The sequence below is a fragment of the Pundamilia nyererei genome, unplaced genomic scaffold, assembly GCF_000239375.1.
Source record: "Pundamilia nyererei isolate P.nyererei 1_Seehausen unplaced genomic scaffold, PunNye1.0 scaffold00037, whole genome shotgun sequence".
NCBI lineage: Eukaryota > Metazoa > Chordata > Actinopteri > Cichliformes > Cichlidae > Pundamilia > Pundamilia nyererei.
In genome coordinates, this window is record NW_005187438.1 from 3,355,468 (window position 1) to 3,376,881 (window position 21,414).

At 40.7% G+C, this 21,414-nt stretch overlaps 1 protein-coding gene across 6 annotated transcripts in view; it reads right to left on the reverse strand.

The window, feature by feature from the left end:
• The window catches only part of arhgap21a (Rho GTPase activating protein 21a), a 100,771-nt gene that overhangs the window by 24,127 nt on the left and 55,230 nt on the right, over nucleotides 1-21,414 (reverse strand). For 4 of the 6 annotated variants that reach the window (XM_013910176.1, XM_013910175.1, XM_005730453.1 and 1 more), the window contains 4 exons: nucleotides 6,843-6,935; nucleotides 5,923-6,001; nucleotides 3,832-3,886; nucleotides 807-830 (listed from right to left, as the gene is read on the reverse strand). In XM_013910176.1, coding sequence (XP_013765630.1) covers nucleotides 807-830; nucleotides 3,832-3,886; nucleotides 5,923-6,001; nucleotides 6,843-6,935 — 251 coding nt within the window. Of the gene's footprint in view, nucleotides 1-159; nucleotides 605-806; nucleotides 831-3,831; nucleotides 3,887-5,922; nucleotides 6,002-6,842; nucleotides 6,936-21,414 lie in introns of those variants that run through there. The other 2 variants (XM_013910174.1, XM_013910177.1) reach the window with 2 other exon arrangements.

Here is a 21,414-nt window from a genome sequence, read left to right on the forward strand (position 1 = left end):
GCAAACAAATGTTGCAGCCTAAACTCCTCTGTAAAAACAGAAACACAAGTGGGAAAAGGAGGCTGCCAGAGAGGGCAATAAGTAGAGAAAGAAAGCTGGAAAATCCAGAATAAACCCTCAGAGTCTGAGTGAGGATTAATCTGGCAGGGGCTTACCCACCTTTGGTACCGAAGAGTGTGCCCTGAGGCATGAGGAGAGGGTGAACGGGGGTCTTCTCTGTCTGCCGTTGGCAGCTAACGTTACTTCTGTCAGCATGGCTTCACAATTCTACAGTCACTGAAGCCACCGAGGTACTTTCCGTGATAAAAAGTTAAAGAAAAACACTTTGTTTTGCCACAGATGGCGTCAGGAAAAAACTCCTGGCTGCATACTAAACAGACTGTATTTCCACATCCTTTCAGCACAGACGTTCTTGAGAAAATGAAAGGGAGAGAGTTGTGGCGTTGGACTTTAATCGATTGCACTCTACCTGAGGTGTCAGATTACAGCTGCATTAACAGTAACAGCACTACCTCAGCTGCCGGGTGCCTCCCTCTGAAACTACGTTCAATCCAAGAGAAGTCAATTTCCTCACCGTGGAAAGCACAGAGGGAAATTGGTCTGTTGACAGACGATTTCAGGGCATTTGTTTATCCTTTAAACACATCTTTCCCGTCTTTCCCTTAACCTACTTATCAGGGTAAGAGAAAAACACCCTGCTCTACCTGTCCTACCACTGCAAACACAATCTCAAGACAAGGGGAGATCTTTCATAAGAGGTGAAGGAAAGTGGAAGATGAGAAGATTAGTATGATTTCCCTTCTTACCAGAGCAGTGATATCCCTGGAAAACTGCAGTCCACAGGTTAGATAAATGGAAGCAGAGAGAGAAAAAAGGAAATAAAGAGAGTAAACAGGTAAGAATAAAGAGATAAAGAGGTACCAACGATAGACTTCGGCAAAAGCTAAAAATACATCTCGCTGTAGGAAGGCTGAACAGAGGCATCACGGTCAGTCAAAGTGCAAAAATAAGAATTGAAAAGAGCGCAGCTGCCCATTTGGTGTTCGTCTTAGACCTGAATACCTTCCTGAGTCTCGTTGTTTGTCCCCATTATTTCGTCCCCTCACCTTCCTCCGCCTCCACCACACAGCACAGTCGCTGTCAGAACACACTGGCAAATATATTCTGCTGGCTTTTTCTCCTTCTACATACTCTGCATTTCTTCCCTTTGCTCTGTCACTCTCACCTGCTCACTGTGGTAACGCCCCTCCCTTGCCCTTCCTCGCCGGCTCCTGGAGCATTTCGTCGCCCTTGTGTGTTACACTCTCTCCACTCTTGCCTCTTTCCTCGTCTTCCCTCTGATCTGTCAGATGCTGCACTGTCAGATTTTTTTTTTTTTTTTGCTCTCTTGGGTGAGCACCCTTACTTGCCTGATCTGCACCAGCTTCCGCCTTGTAAACAGAGCACTGAGGGGAGTCAGCTGACTGCAGCTGCACTCCCTCCGGTTAGGACTCAGTATCTCCCAAAACATATTTACTGGTACTTGTGTTGCTGCTTCAAGCTCCTTTTATCTTATGGAAACAATATTAGATCGAGTCTTCTCAATCTTGTCAATATGAGCTCCACATGAATACCAGAAATTTCATATATTTCCGTTTTATGGGATAGAATCTAATGCACAAGATCAAATATTAAATATGGAATGAGAACTATGAGCTTGTTTATTCACATTTCACTTTTATGTGGGTGCTCATTCTAGATTTTAAATAGGTCAGATTGTTGCGAACTGTACATTAAAATGGTGAAATTAACTCTGATTGTTGTTTTCCTCCATGAGGAGAAACAGCTAATTGCTTCCTTTGAATCCCTTGTGAGCTCTGATTCATTCCAAAAGGCCAAAAGCAACTTTCTGTGGCTTTTTGGTGAGCTGAGGCCAAACTAACAAGCTATGTGAGGAATTTAGCAACACAGTGGGATCTGACTCAGCTCTCTGCTTCAACGGTGATTTTCCCAAGCAGAGGTGAGAAACGTGTGGCGACTGGTTTGACACGGCTTTGCAATGTTATCGTCTGAGGTGCTCTGGACCCTGACTGATGCCGTATGCTGGTTGTTTGCATCACTGAGCTCCTCAGGCTGATCGGTATAAACTCGCGGAGCTGCGGCACGAAACCCGGCTAGGCGGCGTTCCTATTTGCTGGTTTTACTCCTGGCTTTTTGAAAACTAGCCCATCTACATGGGACAATCAATACAAGCTTTAAGTATAAGAACAACCCTTAAGAAACATTGCATAGAGTGGGTGGTTAAACATTGACTCAACACTGGAATAATTACTAGAGTTCCTCCACAGTGGATTAATCATGTGACTACAAACTGCAGCCTGTAAATCCCTGCTAGTCTTGACTAGCTATCCATAATCAGACGTTAACGACACATTTTTCTCATCATAAGATGTTTTCTCCTGATGCTCAAATTGATGTAAATATTTGTTTTATTTAAAAACGTAAATAAAATAATAAATTATGGTGTAATTGTCATTAATACTGTACTGTGGCGCCATATGACATCTGAGGTCATCATACTTGGTAAACCCTAACACAACCCTAACCCTTTCATTTGGAGAAAGGTAAAACAGACTCTTTTAGATAAAAATGTGAATAGTTTTTGACGTGTGCCGGTCAGAATGATTATTTTAGTTGTTTATTGATTGCAAAGACTAGCAGAATATTTTAATGAAAACAAAACTTGTGTATTCTGTTTGCCTGGGTTATGCATGATTTGCATCTATGCTGAATCCATGTAGAGGCCACCAAGTAACCTATGCAAGTGGCCAGTGCTGTTGCCAGCATTGTGCCACCAACACACTAGTTGGTTCTGGAGTTTCTCTATTTGAATGGATCCATTGTATTCCAGTCAAGGTGAAAAATGAAGATAAACCGATGATGGTACTGAACAGGCCAATCACAGTCTTTACAGGCTGCACTGATGCGGCGCAGTTAGTTTCTAAGAGTCACGGCATCGGGTTTCAGAAGGGTTTGTGGTCACAGCGTACCTCCGGCATAGATTTAACTCAGAAGCTTAGATCCCACTTTAGAGTCACAGACCTCAGAGGGTTAGGCAAAACAGCATAATTTGCAGCCAGTAACACAAGTTGTCTGCTTTGGAGTCTGGACACCAAACTGACAATTTAAAGCAACTGTTTGGCTACATGGCAAGCATCTGTGGAGCTGCTGCAAGAAAAATCTGACAAGTAAAGTTTTCTCTGGCTCCAGCTGCACAGTGGAGAGCCACAGAAAATGAATCTAAAACTTCAAGAATGATCTTGTCTGTAGCCAGCATTTTGAAAGGGATGATGAATGTGACTATTGTTGGATAAAAAAATTCCTTACTGAGTCATATTTGTTCATTGAGCCGGGAAACCAGGTGCAACCAAGGTAATGCTTTTGTATATTGCTACACAGGTTAGCTGACTATACGTTACTGTATATACCCGACTGTTTGACACAATCACAAGCAAAACAGTGAGAGCGAACAAAGTAAAATACTGTAAAGTATCTCATTGAGTCTGGTTTGTTTGACACATCCAGAGCATTTTTCTTCAGCAGAATAAAAAGGTGATTATTTAATGTAATTTCAAAAGATTAACAGGTTAAGTTTTAGTATGCCTGCACACGTACTGCACGATGGATGGAATGAAGAGACAGACATTTTAATGTCAACATAAGTGAAAATTAATTATAGCCATTCATAACCTAATCCTAGAGTCTTAAAAGCTGCTCTCCAGTTTTACAACTGGGGATTATCTCTTTAGATGTTTGTGCACTTGTGGTATTTACAGATAAACAAATGCTTACCAGCTGCAAAATGTCCTCATCCTTTGGCATCACACAGAGTTCCAGCAAGGCATCACTGACGGATGATAAACATAAGAGAGAGAGAGAAAGACAGAGAGAGAAACAGTTATAACATAGACCTCAAATTAAGGACGTGTGAACATTTCTCGTAAGAAATGGCCAGGTGACATATTAAAGGAAAAAAAACAACTTGACTCTTAACCACTGCAGTGACAGGTTTGGGTGTCTCTGTTATGCCATTGGGGGCATTTCAATGTCAAACTTTGGATTGTAATGTGATTGGTATCTTCTAGGATGAGAACCTGGGCCAGGCCACACCAGCAGGACATACAGTAAAGGGCTGAATGACTAAAGTTTCAAAGCAAATGTTAAATGAGATCTCAACCCAACTGAACATCTCTGGGAGATGTTGGACTCATCAGATTAAGGTCTCGCCATGTCTGCATGTGCTGATGCGTGGATGACTCAGGTCTGCTGTAGCTGTGCACTGTCACCAGAAGAAAGAATTAAAAATTATGAGGGCTACTCTTATTTGTGTTGTTATTTCTGAAGCAGGGATGTTGAACTCATTTCACTTTATGAGCCAAATACACCCCACTTTGATCTTAAGTTTATGTTAATTCAAATAAAATGTCTGGATTGGAGTCTTTTCTGGGCCACGGGCCTTATGTTTCACATTCCCGTTCTTCTTTTTTCTGGTTCACCTCCCGAGCTTGTTTGTACAACATTGTCCTTTTTTGTTTTTTCAAAGCACCACACTGAAAGTCCCTTTGACTAACAGAAAGTGTGCGTAAACGTCAAAGCATCTGCCAGGAAGCACTCATGGGCTTAGCTGGAAAGTGTCTCAAAGTGTGTGAGGCTGTTAAGCTGGGCACTGGGATTGGTCTATTAAGAATGACGTGAAACCGAATGTTAAAAACAACATGTGCTGCTATTTAGATTGTTTTTTTCACATTTCTTCCTCTCCCTGGTGAAGCCTGCTATCATTCTCTTTCCTGTTCCATTTCAAACATTCACCATTCTTGGGAGGAATGCATGCAAGTGTTTCTCCAAAGCATCTGCATATTACAGTCTTTCTCTCTCTAAGTGCAACCAAAAAGTCATGCAAGCAAACACAAATGCAGGGCCTCAAATTCTGCATGAGGCAGCACTCTCCAAAATCATAACGGTGTTGCCACAGAGTAACAGAAACTGGCATTTTCCCAACTGTAGTTTGTTTACTTTGGTCTGAATCAGCTGATAAATTTGTAAGACTCTAGATGTTTCCCATTTTTTGGTTTCTTTTAATAACACTAACAATAAAAACTACGTGAGAATGTTGAGTCCGCTTATTGGCCACATGTGTCGGAGACGGGAGAAACAAAAATCAATCAATATGGAAGCGTACCTTGTTGCTTGTCTAAGCGAGCACGGTCCCACTCCGATTGTAAGCCCGCTACTCTAACCTTGTCTTGTTGTGCTCCCCAGCTTCCCGGTTCACTAGTAATCTTCTCCCCTTTCTGTTGCAGCCTCCCACGGTCCCGATTCCGGCTTCCCCGTGTCATTTGTTTCCCCGGGTTTTTTAGTTCCTTATTTGCTCCTCTGGTTTTCCCGGGCCGCCTTTTGTTATTTACAGTAAAGTGTCCTTTCCTGCTAAAACTTGAGTCTGCTTCTGGATCCTTTTGTGCACACGCACCTCGGTGCATGACGACAGGAAACATTTCACTTAGACTAGGTGGGCCAGACTGGGGTCAGATCACGTTTTCATCATAAATGGAGATCATGAAAAAGACTGTTTTTTGGTCCACAACACAGTGCCCCAATCAAAGTGCACCAAAGAGGATAAAAGAGTCAGACTTTGATTTATGCTAGTATTCTTTTGTCACGTCTCTGTACATCTTTTCACAGCTAAATGTAACACGTGGATGTGAAAGCATGTGGGCTTTCTCTGAGAAGGAAACTCTCTGCTAAAAAGGAACATGTTTCCCAACATCTCTAACTCCTTTCCCATCAATAAGCCACAAACATTTATGAAAGGATTAGATCTTGTGAGTCATTCAGGCTTTTTGTTTTCCCTCAAAATGAATCATTAACTGAAACGTGCAATCTTACCTGTTCTGGATCAAGGCTATGACTTGAGAGTATGTCTTCCCAATGATGCTCTCTCCATTCACCTTCACTATCCGATCCCCTGGGCAGAAAAGAAAAAGAATAGATGAAAGAGCAGCACGTGTTTGTGCTCTGAAAAATGATCTGAAATCACAGTCAACGTGATTATTGACCAAAGAAACCACGATGGAGTGACTCCTTCCAGCACAAACACACATTTGTGTTCAGATCAAAGGAGAATCGTAATACCAGCGCATGTTTATGTATGTAAAAACCCCATGTTAGGACCTATCTCCAAGTTTTCTGAAGATGGCCATCATACAGGAAGAGAGGGGAGGTGAGTTTAGGAGTGAAACTAAATAATTGTGGGAAAATACCACTTGCTTGTCCCAGGAGGAGAGCGAACAGATAAAGGCAGGCAGCTTTAGACGGCTTGTCTGGACCGCTTTACATTTCCTGTAAAACAACGTGCTAACCTGGCAGTAATTCTGGCAGCAGTAAGCCATCACCTAAATTCCAGGGAAACTGTAAAGAGCAGGAGCTGATCCATGCTTTCACCAAAAAGGGGATATTTTTATGTTCGCTGATTAAAATTAGAACTGATTCCTGTTTTGATAAGACAAGAAAAAAAGTGGGAGATGTACAAAGACAAATTTAAGGAGAGGTCAGAATAACAGCGTGCATATTACACTTTGCTCAACCCCCCACGAAGGAGCCATCTGTTATTTTGTAACCTCATATCTGTTTTGCCTGGCAGTTTACAAGGAAGTGAGTTACCTACAGTACAGACGTGAAGAAATCTTGGCATAGAAAAGCACTTTGAGGTCAGATATGAGACAGGCCGAGTTAATCAGATCTGCCGGTTATTACACTGTGTGTGTGTGTTAATGTGACTGAGTGTGTGTGTGTGTGTTTGTGTGTACCTGTACAGAGTCCAGCTCCGTGGGCGGGACCTCCCTCCTTCACTTGCTTGACGAAAATCGTGTCCATTGGCTCCAGACGATTCCTCTGTCTCCCTGGCAACCAGAGAGTGAGAGAGAGAGTGAGCACACATGCAGAATGGCGATTGGTCACACAGTTAGGAAAAGCAGCAGCAGTGGAGTCATAACTAGGCCAAATTGCATTGGGAGAATTTAACAGCTTCAATATTCTGCTGATGATGCTGATTATTGCATATTTCCCCTTTGAAGCCCTGAAATGATGTAAATTCACACAGTTTGTAGCAAAAACACGAAGTCCAAGGAAAGTATAGAAAAAGGAGAGTCTATAAATTTTAGACTGTTGATAGATGATGACTTGCAGAGTTTTTTTTTCCTGTCTCAAAGAGTTATTTTTTGAAGGTGATTGTGTACATGAGTATGACTGCTACACATACACTTTATGGATAAATATACTGGGCCACCTGTACTGGGAGCTGCTAAGCTTGGGAAACTGATACTACAAAGGTTCTGGCGAACCGTTTTTGTGCTGATGTCAATGCCAGAGGAGGTTTGGAGTGCTACAGTTCAATTCATTTAGCAGCTTTTACACACTTTTAACACTCTGCGATTCCCGCTCTGCAACTTTATGCGGTCTGCCACTTCATGGCTGAGTTGCTGTGGTTCCTAAACACTTCCCCTTTGCAATAATACCACTTACAGTTGATGAATGAAAAGCTAGCGCAGAATACATTTCAAGAACTGACTTGTTGCAATGGTGGCATCCTGTTACAGCACCATGCTCAAATTCAATGAGCTCTTTGGAGAAACCCATTCTTTCATGAATGTTTGTAAAGGCAGACTACATGACTGGGTGCTCGCTGCAATGGGACTGAAAATTCAAAAGTTTAAGATGTATACCCCAATATGTTCATATTGAGTATAGTTAGGGCAAAGGATAGTCTGTGCATTCTCCTGTTATTTGTGAGAATACCTATTTAGTTAAGATAACTTTACTCAGGAAAAACAGCTTACAAAAATAGAAAAAGAATCCAATGAATAAAGTTGGAAGGTTCAGTAGTGATAAAAATCACTTCCATCAGAACTAAATATTTGGAAAAAATGTTCAGCCATTTTCATTTTTCCTCTTGTCCAAAGGAAACACCTGGGTTTTCAGTCAGTTTAAAGCAGCAGAGATTTACTTTGCTCTTTCTTTACTTTAAAAGTCGAAATGCAACAAAATAAGTGCTGTTAATATATAATCAAGTTGCCTGCTGTCACCAGATGTTGTATTTTGGGTTTTTTCACTATCTTACTAAACGCTGACATGCTGCAGCTAACAGTTAGTCAGCTGTTTGGTGAATGAGAAAAACCTTTCATTGTCATATGCACTGTCACAGAGGGTTTCAATTGTCCAAGGTCAGATCTTTTGTTATTTTTGTTATCAGTAATTCAAAAAACAAAAGGAAATGCATTGAATTAAATTAAAACAATGAAAAACATATTACAAGCTAGGATTAAATAGCTAAAATGTTTGATATCTGCTCAGAAAATAGCCAAACAGGTTAATTTTATTACATTAACACTGAATGACGCCTTATTTTCAGTTCTGATCAGTGTTGCATTTTCAAACTTAACACACCGACTTCTTTAGCAGAACTACACAGAAAAATATATTATTTCACATCTCAAAATGTCATCATCATAACATCCAAACACTGTGCATCAGTTCACATCCTTTCACTGGCTAAGGACAGCGAGGGGAGGTCACAGGATGCTGACATGGCTGCACGCGAACAAGCCACAAAGGAGGTCACTTTCATATGGCAGAGGGAAAGCTACCACAGCATGCCATGTGACGTACAGTGAGGCAGGCTAGTGGAGAAAACGTAGCTGATTAAGGATCAATACTATCATATTTCAAACATATTCAGACAGCATCTATCTAAAGGTATAGCCAGCAGTTATCCTTGTGTGTAATGAAGATAATAACTGTCTTTAACTGAGCCCATTAAGCCACAATCTCAGTTAACATCGGCTGCCTTTGAGAGCCCACGGGCTTTGAGGAAGTGCAACATCAGAGCATCCCCACTGTTCTTCCCTTAGGGAATGCTGACGACCGTGCCCTGCTTTGAGTTCACACATGCATTTACTAGCCAGAGGTTACTCTGACAGTCGGTGTGTTTTAGAGCTCTGAACAGCTGGACCGGAGCAGATGTTGCTAAAGAAAAACTTCAAAGATGAGGAAACATTCACTGAGTTTACACATGTTGGTCTGGGATCCAACTTGTAACACTGTGTCCCTTTTTTCCTAAAATCATGACTACATCCAGACTGCATGCATTTAATGTCGAATTCCTGCTGGGAGGAACCACAGAAATGTTTCCAGAAGAGCCCGTTGTAATGCAAGTGTGTCACCTTAGTCGTCCTCTTTCCCTGCAAGCCAGCATGTTCAATGTTTATACCACTGCCTCCCTCCTGTGGCTGAATGTGTTACTGCAGGAAATTAACATTCATTATACTGGAGGTTTATAATATTTACTAAAAGGAACAGCATCTGCTGATAAATGTTGTCCCTTGTATGTTCTGGTTTATTTAATCCTCACAATGACAATACCATCATCTCAACCATGTTAGTTCAGGAAGCTATAATGTCACAGATTTCATATGCAAGCTTTAGGTATACAAAAGTCAGTTTATTACTCTGATGTCAACATTAAATGCACTTCAGAGTTTGACTGAGAGCAGCTGCAGGGTTGTTTCTGATCCAGCAGAAGGCAGCAGAGGCTGTAAAATGACTCATCACCCAGGTATAGCGTAAAACTGCTAAGAGCAGCTTTTCACTCTTCATGCTGATATGATGTCATTGAATTACCCGGTGACTAAACAGTTACCAAAACCTTGGCATGCTGACATTGTGGCTCTTCAGCACTTCCAAAACAAGCGATGAAAGCTGCACTGATGCATTAGGGCGTGATGTTACAGGCACATTTAAGGACGTGACTGACCCATGCCGTAGCTACAGATGTCAACAAATACTCTCCCCTCCCTCCCCCCTCTCAGTGTGTGTACTAAGCAGGTCCCCCCTCCGCTATTAGCCAACCTCAGCAGGCTCCAGCTCTGCAGCAGAAATTGGATTGTGGAAGTTTCCATGCGCTGCAGCTGGATGAACGGGATTAAATATGGAAAGCTTTGGATAGATTTAATGCTCCCAACTGTCTTAAAGCAGAAACTATTATGTGGATTAATGAAATACATCAGTCCGCCTCAAAATGATTTCAGCTCATCTGAAACACAGATGGACAGCTGAATAACCGCAGTGATTTTTGGCGGGAAAATCTTTCACAAATGACACTTATGAACCAGCTTGCGTCACCCTTTTATGTCACAGTAAAAAGGCATATGACTAAAGCAAACTGTGGCAAAGAAAGCATGTGCAACCTGTAAGGTGCCAGCATAGGTACATACACTATAATGTCAAAGGTACTGAGCCACCTACACTCTACCACCTACCCATGATCTGCTCTACTATGGACACCCATGCCAAGAAGCTCCTGGCGTTCAGTTTTGTGCTGCCGGTAATGTCAGAGGAGTTACTGAGTCAGCAGAGCATTGGCAGTTTTTACACACTAGGCCTTTGCACTTGGTGACCTCGCTCTTTAACTTTACCTGGCCTGGCACTTCATAGCTGAGTTGCTGTGGTTTCTTAATACTTCCAGATTGCAATAATACCACTAGCAGCTGATTGTGAAATATCTAAGAGGGAAAAACACTCACTAACATACTTGATGCAACATTACCCACTGGTTCACAAAGGTTTGTAAAGGCAGACTGCTCTCATTTTATGCACCAAATGGACTGAAAACATTTAATATGTGTGGCCCAGTACATATAGAGTATATAAACCACAGACTGTATATAAAAGATGGGATTAGAAGCCACATCATCACCTATTAATTTCTATAATCCTAGATATAATCCTACATAGGTGGTTGGATTAAACTATAATTGAGTGAGATATCAAATCAGTCTGAATCCTAAAGCAGCCACGCTTTAAGATACTATATAACTGAAATGGTTGACCTGCTAAAAAGAAAAATACTACTTATAGACAAAAGATCTATAACAGGCAATAAACATGTTTATTTTATCTTTAAAAATGAGAATTTTACAGTTGACTCCGTGGTGGAGCCAGCCTTTAGACGAAATGCCTTTAAAAATGACTTCAGGTATTCTGTTTATCCATGTAAAGGCAAGGGAAAACATCGAATGGGATGAGCTCATTTGCTTGAAAAAAGGTCCTTAAATGACTAATCCATTACTAACATATTATTATTTTGACTTTTTTAGAGAAGCAATTCTTTCAGATGTACTTTTGGTTCCACAAATGTAAAACTGAAACGCAATGTTGACACATCTTAATCCATTCAAACCCGAGACAGCTTCTTATCAAGGCCTTTTGGCACTGTTCAAATAGTCTCCACATACCAAATACCATGCATTTTTGTTCATTTCCTCCATAACTGAAACAAAGTCAGAGAGAAGAGGAAAGCAGACATACGTGCATAGACATGCGTTCAGTCTGTTTTTTCTGTTGTTTTCAGTTTGAATCAGTTTTATCAGGTAATTCACTTGACTTTTTGAACCTAGATTTAAATGCTTAATGGATGCTGCAAATTAGCTCCAGCTAGATGCTTTGTATTCATTACGTCTGTATTACGGCTTGCACATATGCAGCAGTATTTATCTGTATTTCTTCCTTTGTATTTATGGTCCAATCTAGAATTTTACAGTCAAAGGCTTCAGCACTACTTCCTGACTTCAACAAGCTTGTGTCTGGCTCAGGTCCCTGGCTGCACAGCTGGGCCTGGTTGCGTGGGCCAGCTCCCCGCCCCCCCGTTGTTTTGGGTTAGATAATGTTATTCTACAGAGGGCTGGGCCCGCTGCCCACTCCCTGGATTAACCCTGGCGTAATGCCTCTCTGTCCATCTCGCTGTTCTCTACCACTTGTGTCACTCGTGCATTTGTAAGCATTTCAAATACTAATAAGAAGGTCTGTGCTGGAGTTTAGATGGTTATCTATGACAGGTCCGCTCCATTGGGGAAATATCAAAATGGGAGGTGCCTGACCCTGACACAAGGCAGTCCCCCCATAGTGCAGGAAGGTCAAAGCACAAGTACACTGCACATAAATCCATAAACTCTAACTTCCTCGAAAAGCAGAGCTTGTTTTAAGGCCAAACATGCGCTCAAAGAAACTGAATTGCTTCAAGGCAGAAGATCATGAAAATAAATACTGTAATTCTGCCCTTCCTTCTTCAGTTTCCATAAAGAAACAACATACACAGTTCACACAAGCCAGTCCAAAGACAACTCTACTGTGAAAGCCTAAACTCTGCTGAAACACCTGTGTACCCGGGCCCCGACCTCTCTGAAATACTGAACAAACCCACATCCTTACAAACTGCATCAACAATGATGCGGCGACTTGTAGCTGCCGACATCAGACGGGCCAGTCTTATTTCACTAAACACTGGATTTTGTTAACAGCCACACAGCTTTCTGACAGTAACATAAACACACGCTGGAGCAGGGCATGTCAATACATCTTGAAACCCCTGTCATCACCATTCGAGTTAACTCAGGAGTGAGTCAGCTGTGTTTGTGGCACCTCTACACAGGCCAGAGTGTTGCTGTATTTTTGAGGCCAGTGGTGAAAACTGTTAAGGTTTCGAATGTTGACTGAAGTTGTGGCTTGTCAGGAACAAACAAGCTGTGATTGGTCAGCTTCTAATTCCAGTTACACAGAGTTAGAGTTGTTGTCATCAATGATGATGTCTCAAGATCAATTTCTACTTCTGCCTTTAATCCATGTAAATGCAAGTGTCTGACGCTGTTGCAAGTATTTATACTTGTATCCATACGCCTGAACTTTTATGCAATTTTGCCAAGACACTAGTTGGCGAAGGGAGTTTCTCTCTGTAAATCTAAAACGGAAAGTTTTCACATAAATATTAATCAAAACCTAAAATGTAGACATCTCAAAAGGGACCTACTGTATTTACTATATAAAAGTAATAACATTCTCTACTGTTCATTTCACTGGAAATCTAATTTGTAATAAAGAAACTGCACCTCTTCAACATATGAATAATGAAGACTGACCACATGCTATTGGTTGAGCAAGAAAAACAGCATTTATGCGCCCTGAAGTACCATGTTTTCATCAAACAGATTCTAAAATACCTCAAATACAAATTCCTGGTAAATTTGGCCACCACATACAATGCTACTATTATTCACAATCCGAGTAATGATATCATCAACACAATATGTAGTAAGAAATGTAACCTAATATGTATGTGTAACACCCAGCAGGGCTGGATTCCTGCAGTTCCGCGATCATTAGAATATAAGTTACTTCCAGGACTCCAGCATTCCTAACCTGGGACACATGCCGAGGTAGAAACACATGCCTAACAGTACTGTGTGCATATGTCCACTCATCACATCAGATTTACACACAAACATGTCTGGTGTTTTTTCTCACCAGGGCAGGAAGGTGGTGGAGTACTTTCCATCACTTTTTTTCTAAGAATCACACATACCACAATCCACTGAGGGGAAAGCGGATATGTATTGACATTACACTGACATGCACAGCAAAAAGAAAAAAATCTGTATTTTGTTTTCTTTCTGTGAAACAAGCCAAACTATCCACCAGGGGAGTTCAAATTCAAGTGAGGGAACAAGTGACAAACATCTGGAGGCACATGGGGTAATTTTAGTCTAAAATGTTGTCTCAGGTCTCTTGGAAAATGAGCTAAACCTGTCCCCTTAACACTGATTTTCCACTTGCAACTCAACAACAGTAACCAGGCCTGTCGAGCTTCTAATTACTTCACACATGTTGAAGCTGCATTCATGGGTCTGTACTGTGAATTATTGCTTTCGTTGCCTTTTCGTAACCAAAATACCAAATCAAATATCGAAGGAGTGGCAAAGCCCAAGAAACGTGCTATTCGCGTTGGCTGTTAATTGTTCTTTTTACATGAACGTGCAATTTTGTAGGTGGATTACGGTGTAATCTATGCTTGAGTCATTCAGTTTAATAATACTTTTTGTCCATTTAGGTGTAGTTAATTTTATCTTACCATCACAGCTTTATAATAACTGAAGCGGTTTTGAAATTCATCCACTTAGAATGAATTTCAAAACAGCTTCAGTTTTGAAATTCCTGCTCAGTGTCGTGCTCCTTTCAAACACATGCCAAGCAAACTGATCACACCGTGCACATTTTGTACAAAGGGCAGGTGTTACTCATGGAGCACCGTGACATCAAAACTACTGATTTACTTGTCATGTAGGTTGAAATGTGACATTTTCATATACTTTATTACCTCTTGAGGTGAGTTTGGCTGTAGTTACCAGTGTGAAATAGTTAGTAGTTTGTAAAATTCAGCTTTTAAAGTATCTTATTTAATTCTGTTTGTGAGGCAACCAATGTACTGATGTTTTTAAGGGGGTTTGTTTTGTTTTTGTATTTCCCTTTTCTGTGGATTTTTTTTTTCATTTGACTCAGAGCCATCTGGTCAGATGATTTTGCCTGGGTTGTTTAATGTTTGCATCACTTTTTACGCACAACGATGTAAGTAATGGGGGATTTATATTTTTGCATTAAATCTAATCTTTCCTACATCACAACTTATGCCATAACCTAATGTGAATGTAGCAGAATCTCATGTCACTTCAGCCAACAACAACTGTGATTGGCCAGTCTAGTTGCACTGGTGCATTTCCGGCTAGCTCTCCTTCTGCTGCCACTTTTCAAGCAGACTGAAAGAGAGAAGATCAAGCTGATGAGCCAAACCTCATTGGCAACTTAAGTTGCAATGGCAAAGTTGCAGAGGAATGCTCGACATACCGCGCACAAAGCTAAGGACCACCCACAAGCAAGGACCTTAGCCACGTGCGTACGCAATGTAGCAGGCTCTACATAGCTTCACCCAGAAGTCCTAAATAGGCTTAAGCAGCCATCAAGTGCATATTTAAGAGTTGTTTTTACAAAATACTGACTTTAGAACCAGTCAAACAAGAACATTTATAACTTCCCTCACTCACTATATCTGCAACCGACAATTGTTGTTTCAGGAAAAGTGATGTTTGCCAGGTAGAAGTGATTAGCCTGTAGACCAATTGCTCTGTGTGTTCTCTGTTGCAACAGAAAGCTAGACAGTCACAGCAAAGATCTATTTACAGTAGTATGTTGAATCGTTGCAGAGCTGACATAATGCAGTAAGTGATGTTCGTTGTTTGCATTTATAATTGAGCACTGGTGGGTCTGCATTGCTCTATCATCACAAGTGAAACCAGGCTGTTTATATTGGACCTGGACCTGATAAATCAGTTGGGGGAGTTGGCGTTGAGGGTGGGGTGATACTTCAGTACATGTATTTTCACAGCTAAGAAAACAACCAAACAGCATAAGTCCACACAGGCAGACTAATGGTTATTGCATTAGCACTGTGAACTAGCTAGATACAATTACAAAGCTTTGCATTTCAGTTTACAGAGGCTCTCCATGGGAGTCTTCAATAACATATTATGATGGATAAAAAATAAATTTGTGGCTGGCCAACAAACAACATTTTTAAGAATAAAGACTTACATTTAAATTTGTATTAAAAAAATAGAAACATTTCTGAAAGGTAAAAACAAATTCTTGAGACAAAAAGGCAAATTACAAGAAAATCTTGCTTTTAGAACCTTTTTTCCTATTAGATTTCCCAGCTTTTATACTCAAAATATCTAATATGTTCAACCATCGATCCAATCTCTTCTGGTTATCCAGTTCAGGGTTGCGAGGGGCTGGAGCCCTACCCCGGTGCAAGAGGTGAGGTACACCCTGGACAGCTCACCAGCCTGTCACAGGGCTAACACACACAGACAGGCAACCATTCATGTTCGACAATTAAGAATCATCCTGATAATTAATGTCACATGTTCAGTTTGAGTGGGTGTATGAGCTAAATAATACCGATAATATGTTAGATTTACCATTACTCATACATGCCTGTGGAGTCGGTGCAGAAAAACACTGATTGAGAGCTCAATGGGGTGAAAGAAGGACATGACAGGAAAACTATTTGTAAGAAACTAGAGTTGCAGAGGAAAGAAGTCACTATGGGAATTGAGAAAACAGAGAAAGAAAGGGAAAGACAGGAGGGGGAGAAAGGGAAAGAGCAATCAAAAGAAAGGCAGTATGAGAAGCAAAAAGGGGGAGAAAAGATTAAACTTTGGATGTAGCTTTGTTAAAAAAGGTGGGGCATCAAAAAGCCCACTGGAGAATACAGGGGAATTCTGTTTGCTTGTGCTGCATTACATTCCCTCTGCAGAATTTATGGGAACAATCTGAAATTTGACTTTTAAAATAAAGCTGCAGAGAAAATAAAGCTGCAGAGAAAAGAGTTTCACATTGAATGAAAAACAAATATTTGAACAGATGGAGAAATTTTTGTGTTGCTTCTCTCGCTGTGTAGTTTCATAAGCATTGCACACTACGCCTCATTCAGATTTCACCCTTCAACAGCTCGCTAAAACACACAACTGAAGAGAAAAGACATACAGGAAAGGGAGAGACAGGCAGAAGAGGGAGGGAAGAAGAGAGGAAGTGAGATAGAGAGGACGATTTGGGATAACAGCCGCTTGGTATGTACACAACCGCAGTGAAGGGAAATAAACACATCCACATTTGAGACAGGCACAGTAAGGAATATCCATGTTGTTTTTATGTCTCTGTACGTCAGGGTTTACGTATCTCTAAATCTACATCAGCGTATGTTTCTGCTTTCTAGAAGTTTGAAGTGTTTCCAGCGGCAACACCCAGCTAGTCGACATGCGGTCAGCTCCCCCCCTCCCTCCTCCACTAAACACCAATAGACTCATCACACGCCTTGGCCCGGAATCAAGCAAATAAACTCCAGTGCAGCGCGATGGGGAGGCCGCAGTGAACCTCGCAGACCTGACTCGAGCTGAATGCAACTTTTTTTCATTCTATCTTTTTTTTTTTTCTCGAAACATTAAAACAACCAAGCACATGGGACGGATTATCTGTCTGGGTTTCACATGGTTTTTCGATGATGCTATGAGTGTTTTTGAGCGTATGTCGTTTGCTATGATAGTGATCAGTGGTTGTCACATAGCAACATCCACAATTTGAACACATCAGTGAGTAATAATTCCAAAGCCGAATGTTTAGAAGCACAAACACATGCCAAAGTCTTTTATTGCACTCATCCTTCTTAGTTCTCTGCCTGCATGCTATTTTATGACATACAGCAAATAACAGATTATTAGGAAATTGAGGAAACATCTCCTTCTGGAAAAGACTGTGTAATATTTTGTAGGATCAAAAGCTAAAATATATAGATGTCATTTAGTGATTCATTTCAGCATTTTATTTATTTATTTTTGTCAAAGAAAGCCAAGCCATCCACGACTGACTTAAACAGTGGACAATGCCCTCTACTTTATTTTAAAGGGTTGCTTTTAAAATAAACTCAGGTGTGATGTCACTACCAAGTTCTGGCATCCAAGTTCCGAGATATCTGGAATGTGGCGTCAGTCGTTTACCAGGTCCCAAATACAACATTGATATAATCGAGCTGCTAACTGAGGTTACAGAGCATAAGGCCTCAATAATAATAACAATAATAATACATTTTATTTAAAAATCGCGCCTTTGAAAGCACCCAACGACACTGTACAACAAATAAAAACACAAAAACTGGAAATATACACAATAATAAGAATAACAGATACAAGTTAGGAGCTTACAGAGGTTTAAACATAAGCAATTTTAAACAGATGAGTTTTGAGGGTGGACTTAAAAAGAGGGAATGAACTAATATTTCTGAGGTCAGGGGGTAAGGAATTCCAAAGTCGAGGGGCAGAGCCCCGCCCCCCATTGTAATCAGACAAGCGGAAGGAGAGAAAGAGAAGATGAAGATCTGAGGCGCCGGGATGGGAAGTTCATCTGTACTAAATCAGAGAGGCATGGTGGAGAGAGAGAATGAATAGCCTTAAATGTATAAAGGATTATTTTAAAATGGATGCGAAATTTAACCGGGAGCCAGTGTAGCTGCTTCAGGATTGGGGAGATGTGGTGGGTAGAGGAAGTTCTAGTAATAATACGGGCGGCAGAGTTCTGGACACGTTGGAGCTTGTTAATGGATTTTTGTGTAAGGCCAAATAATAGTGAGTTACGGTAATCAATTCGAGAGATAACAAGATTATGGACGAGAATGGCAGTGGCATGAGGAGTGAGGAAAGGGCGGAGGCGATTGATTTTACGGAGTTGAAAATATGCTGCACGTGTGACATTATTGATATGTGAATTAAAGGATAATGTGCTATCGAGAATGACACCCAAGCAGAGATGGGCAGTAACGCGTTACTTGTAACACGTTACTGTAATCTGATTACTTTTTTCAAGTAACGAGTAAAGTAAGGGATTACTATTGCAAAAACGGTAATTAGATTACCGTTACTTTCCCGTAGGAACGCTGCATTACTGCGTTACTAAAACCGTGATTTTTTTGCGAGAATGTCTCACGACAGTGAGGTAATCGAGTGCGCCGTTAGTGACAACAGCTGTGTGCAGATCAACAATGGATCATATATCGATTGTGGGAGAGAGCATGAGCGTGCAGCATTTAAAGCGTGGAAGTACTGACCTTACTTTGAGTTTGATTCCATAAAAAGTGACAAAAACATTAGTGTCCATTGTGCGTGGGAAGAAAACTTCTTTTTACAGGGAAAAAAACCCCTAAACAAGCACCGAGTGCGCTACCACGTAATGGGAAATTCACAGAGAAACTCGCGGATTCTTCAACTGACCGCAGCACACCTGCACCAGGGTAAACCTCCGCCTACCCCAGTCCTGCTTTACAGGTGAAAATAGAGCAAAAGGACCGCTGAGTCTTTGACTTTATTTATTTTCTGTGTTTTACTTGCATCTATTTGAAAGACTGAATGTAAACACAAAAAATATTTTATTTTATGTGCTGGAATGTGCAGAAAATAGGTGTTAAACTAATTTATTCAAGTAAGAGAATGTTGCATATAATTACATTTTTGCTTGATGCATAAAGTTAAAAGATTAAAACTGATAAAACAAGTTTTAAAAAGAGACTTTTCCATTTGATTACATTTTGTATGATGGATTGTGCAGAAAAAGTAGAATTGGGCTGAAAGATCTATCGCTTTATCACCTATTCAGGTTGTAAATCGTGTTTTTAAAAAGTAACTAAGTAACTAAGTAATTAATTACTTTTGAAAATAAGTAATCAGTAAAGTAACAGGATTACTTTTTTGGGGAAGTAATCAGTAATTAGTTACTGATTACTTTTTTCAAGTAACTTGACCAACACTGCACCCAAGCTTTTCACAGAGGGAGAGATAGGGACCAACGAATTATTGATAGTGAGAGAGAATTCGTTAATTCTGGATAGCAATCGTTTAGTGCCGACCAGGAGAAGTTCTGATTTATTGCTGTTGAGTTTAAGGAAGTTGGAGGAGAACCAGGAATTGAGTTCAGCTAAGCAGAGGGTGAGGGAGGGTGGAGGAAGAGTAGAATCGGGTTTGGTAGAGAGGTAAAGCTGGGTGTCATCGGCATAGCAGTGGAACTGAATGTTATATTTACAAAAAATGTGTCCGAGTGGAAGAAGGTAAATCATGAAAAGGAGGGGCCCGAGGACAGATCCCTGGGGCACCCCAGTAGACAAAGGAGAAGGCTGAGAAGTGAAGGGTTTTAATTGAATGAACTGAGTGCGGTCAGACAGGTATGATTTAAACCAGGCTAATGGAGTATGAGAGAGACCAAGAGAAGCTAATCTGCTAAGAAGAATGGGATGAGATATGATGTCAAAGGCTGCACTCAAGGAGAATAAGGATGGAGAGGAGACCAGAATCAGCTGCCATAAGAAGATCGTTTGTTATTTTTATAAGAGCAGTTTTAATCCCACAAGCCTACAGACTGGTTGGTGACAACCTGGTCGCTAGGGAAAAATGTATAATCTGGATGCTTCCTGGACCCTGTTGAAAACATTGCTGTGAGTGCTGCGAGAAATGATCAAGTGTGCCATGGAAGAGTATCTGGTTCCACCTGATTCGTATTCTAAGCGATTGGCGAGAGTAACGGGCATAACAATTATATTGCCTTCCACTAGAGGGCAGTACAACTACCTGCTCTAATTAAATGGGTTGTCAACTGCCAGTAACACAGAAGAAGAGGAAGAAGAAATTACATAATAGTCATGCTTTTATGAGATGACACAGCACCCTGGCCTGGGCCCTGGAGAAAATTCCCACCCAGATGAAGGCCCTAGCATGAGTAGTGGTCAGAAAAAAGCTCAAAAAGGTACCGCTGTCTGGTGCGTGGGTAAAATTATCAATATGCTTTTTGTGACATTTTTGTTTGGTAATTTTTCTAATGTGAAATATGTGCTGTGGCTCCAAAAGGTTGGGAACCACTGCATTAACCAGTTTCTAGGCCTATGTGACTGGGACGTAAAAGGACATTTAGTTGCAGATGGAGTACATCTGTGGGACAAGAGACTAACTGGGGGCTAACTGTTCATTATAAAACTCAATTGGAGATGGTTTACCAGACCAGTTCTTTACAAAGACTGAGAAATGCAAGAAATCTAATTTATCAGTACAGTATTTAGCGTCATAGCAAAGTCTGTGGCATTTTAAATATTTTTTTATCCAAACAGTAATATTCAATTGTAGACTAATAAGACCTTACATTTTGAGACTCCACAGACATCCTGATGGGGAGACTGTTATTAGCAAAAAAACTAGACTAGTGTAGACATTCAACATTACAGCTTATTACGAAACTAACTAAAGTTAGAATTTAACATAATTTTTAAAGCCTAGTTTTTGCTAAATGACTTTTTTTTCCCACCCACGTGTAAAATTTAAACAAGCTTCTGATACAAACAGTCCCAACAACTCTGAATTTGAGAGGAAGTCGTTACAATAAATTTGAGTCCTGTTGTCCACACCAGTATAGTGTTCAGTGTCTTGCCTCAACATAGAGTATCTGGTGACACACATAACCAACCCTATAATTAACTGCCGGTCTCCTCCACCATTTGAACACAGTCAGCTTTTATCATTCAAATATCTAGCTCCATGTCGAGAAGCAATTTCTCAGTCAGCTTAAAAGCGTTTTACCTTTGCTTCTTTCATCTTATTCAGCTTCTTACTGGCTCTAAAACAGGACCATCAAAGGCTGCTCTGTCTGTCACGATAGCGAGAAGTGTTTAAACACGTCAACAAAAAATCAAATCCACAAACAAACACAAGCATGCGGCAGCTTCAAAAAACACTTTCAGACTGGTGCATTACAATGATTGCTGTTCATCAAATCAATGTCAGACCTCGGATAGAAACACATAATAGGCAATTTCTACTACTATTCCTACAACTGGTAATAATAGTAATAAGAAGAAGAAGAAGAAATTGCCTTTAAGTATGTAACTACAGTCTAAGAACCCACAACATCAAT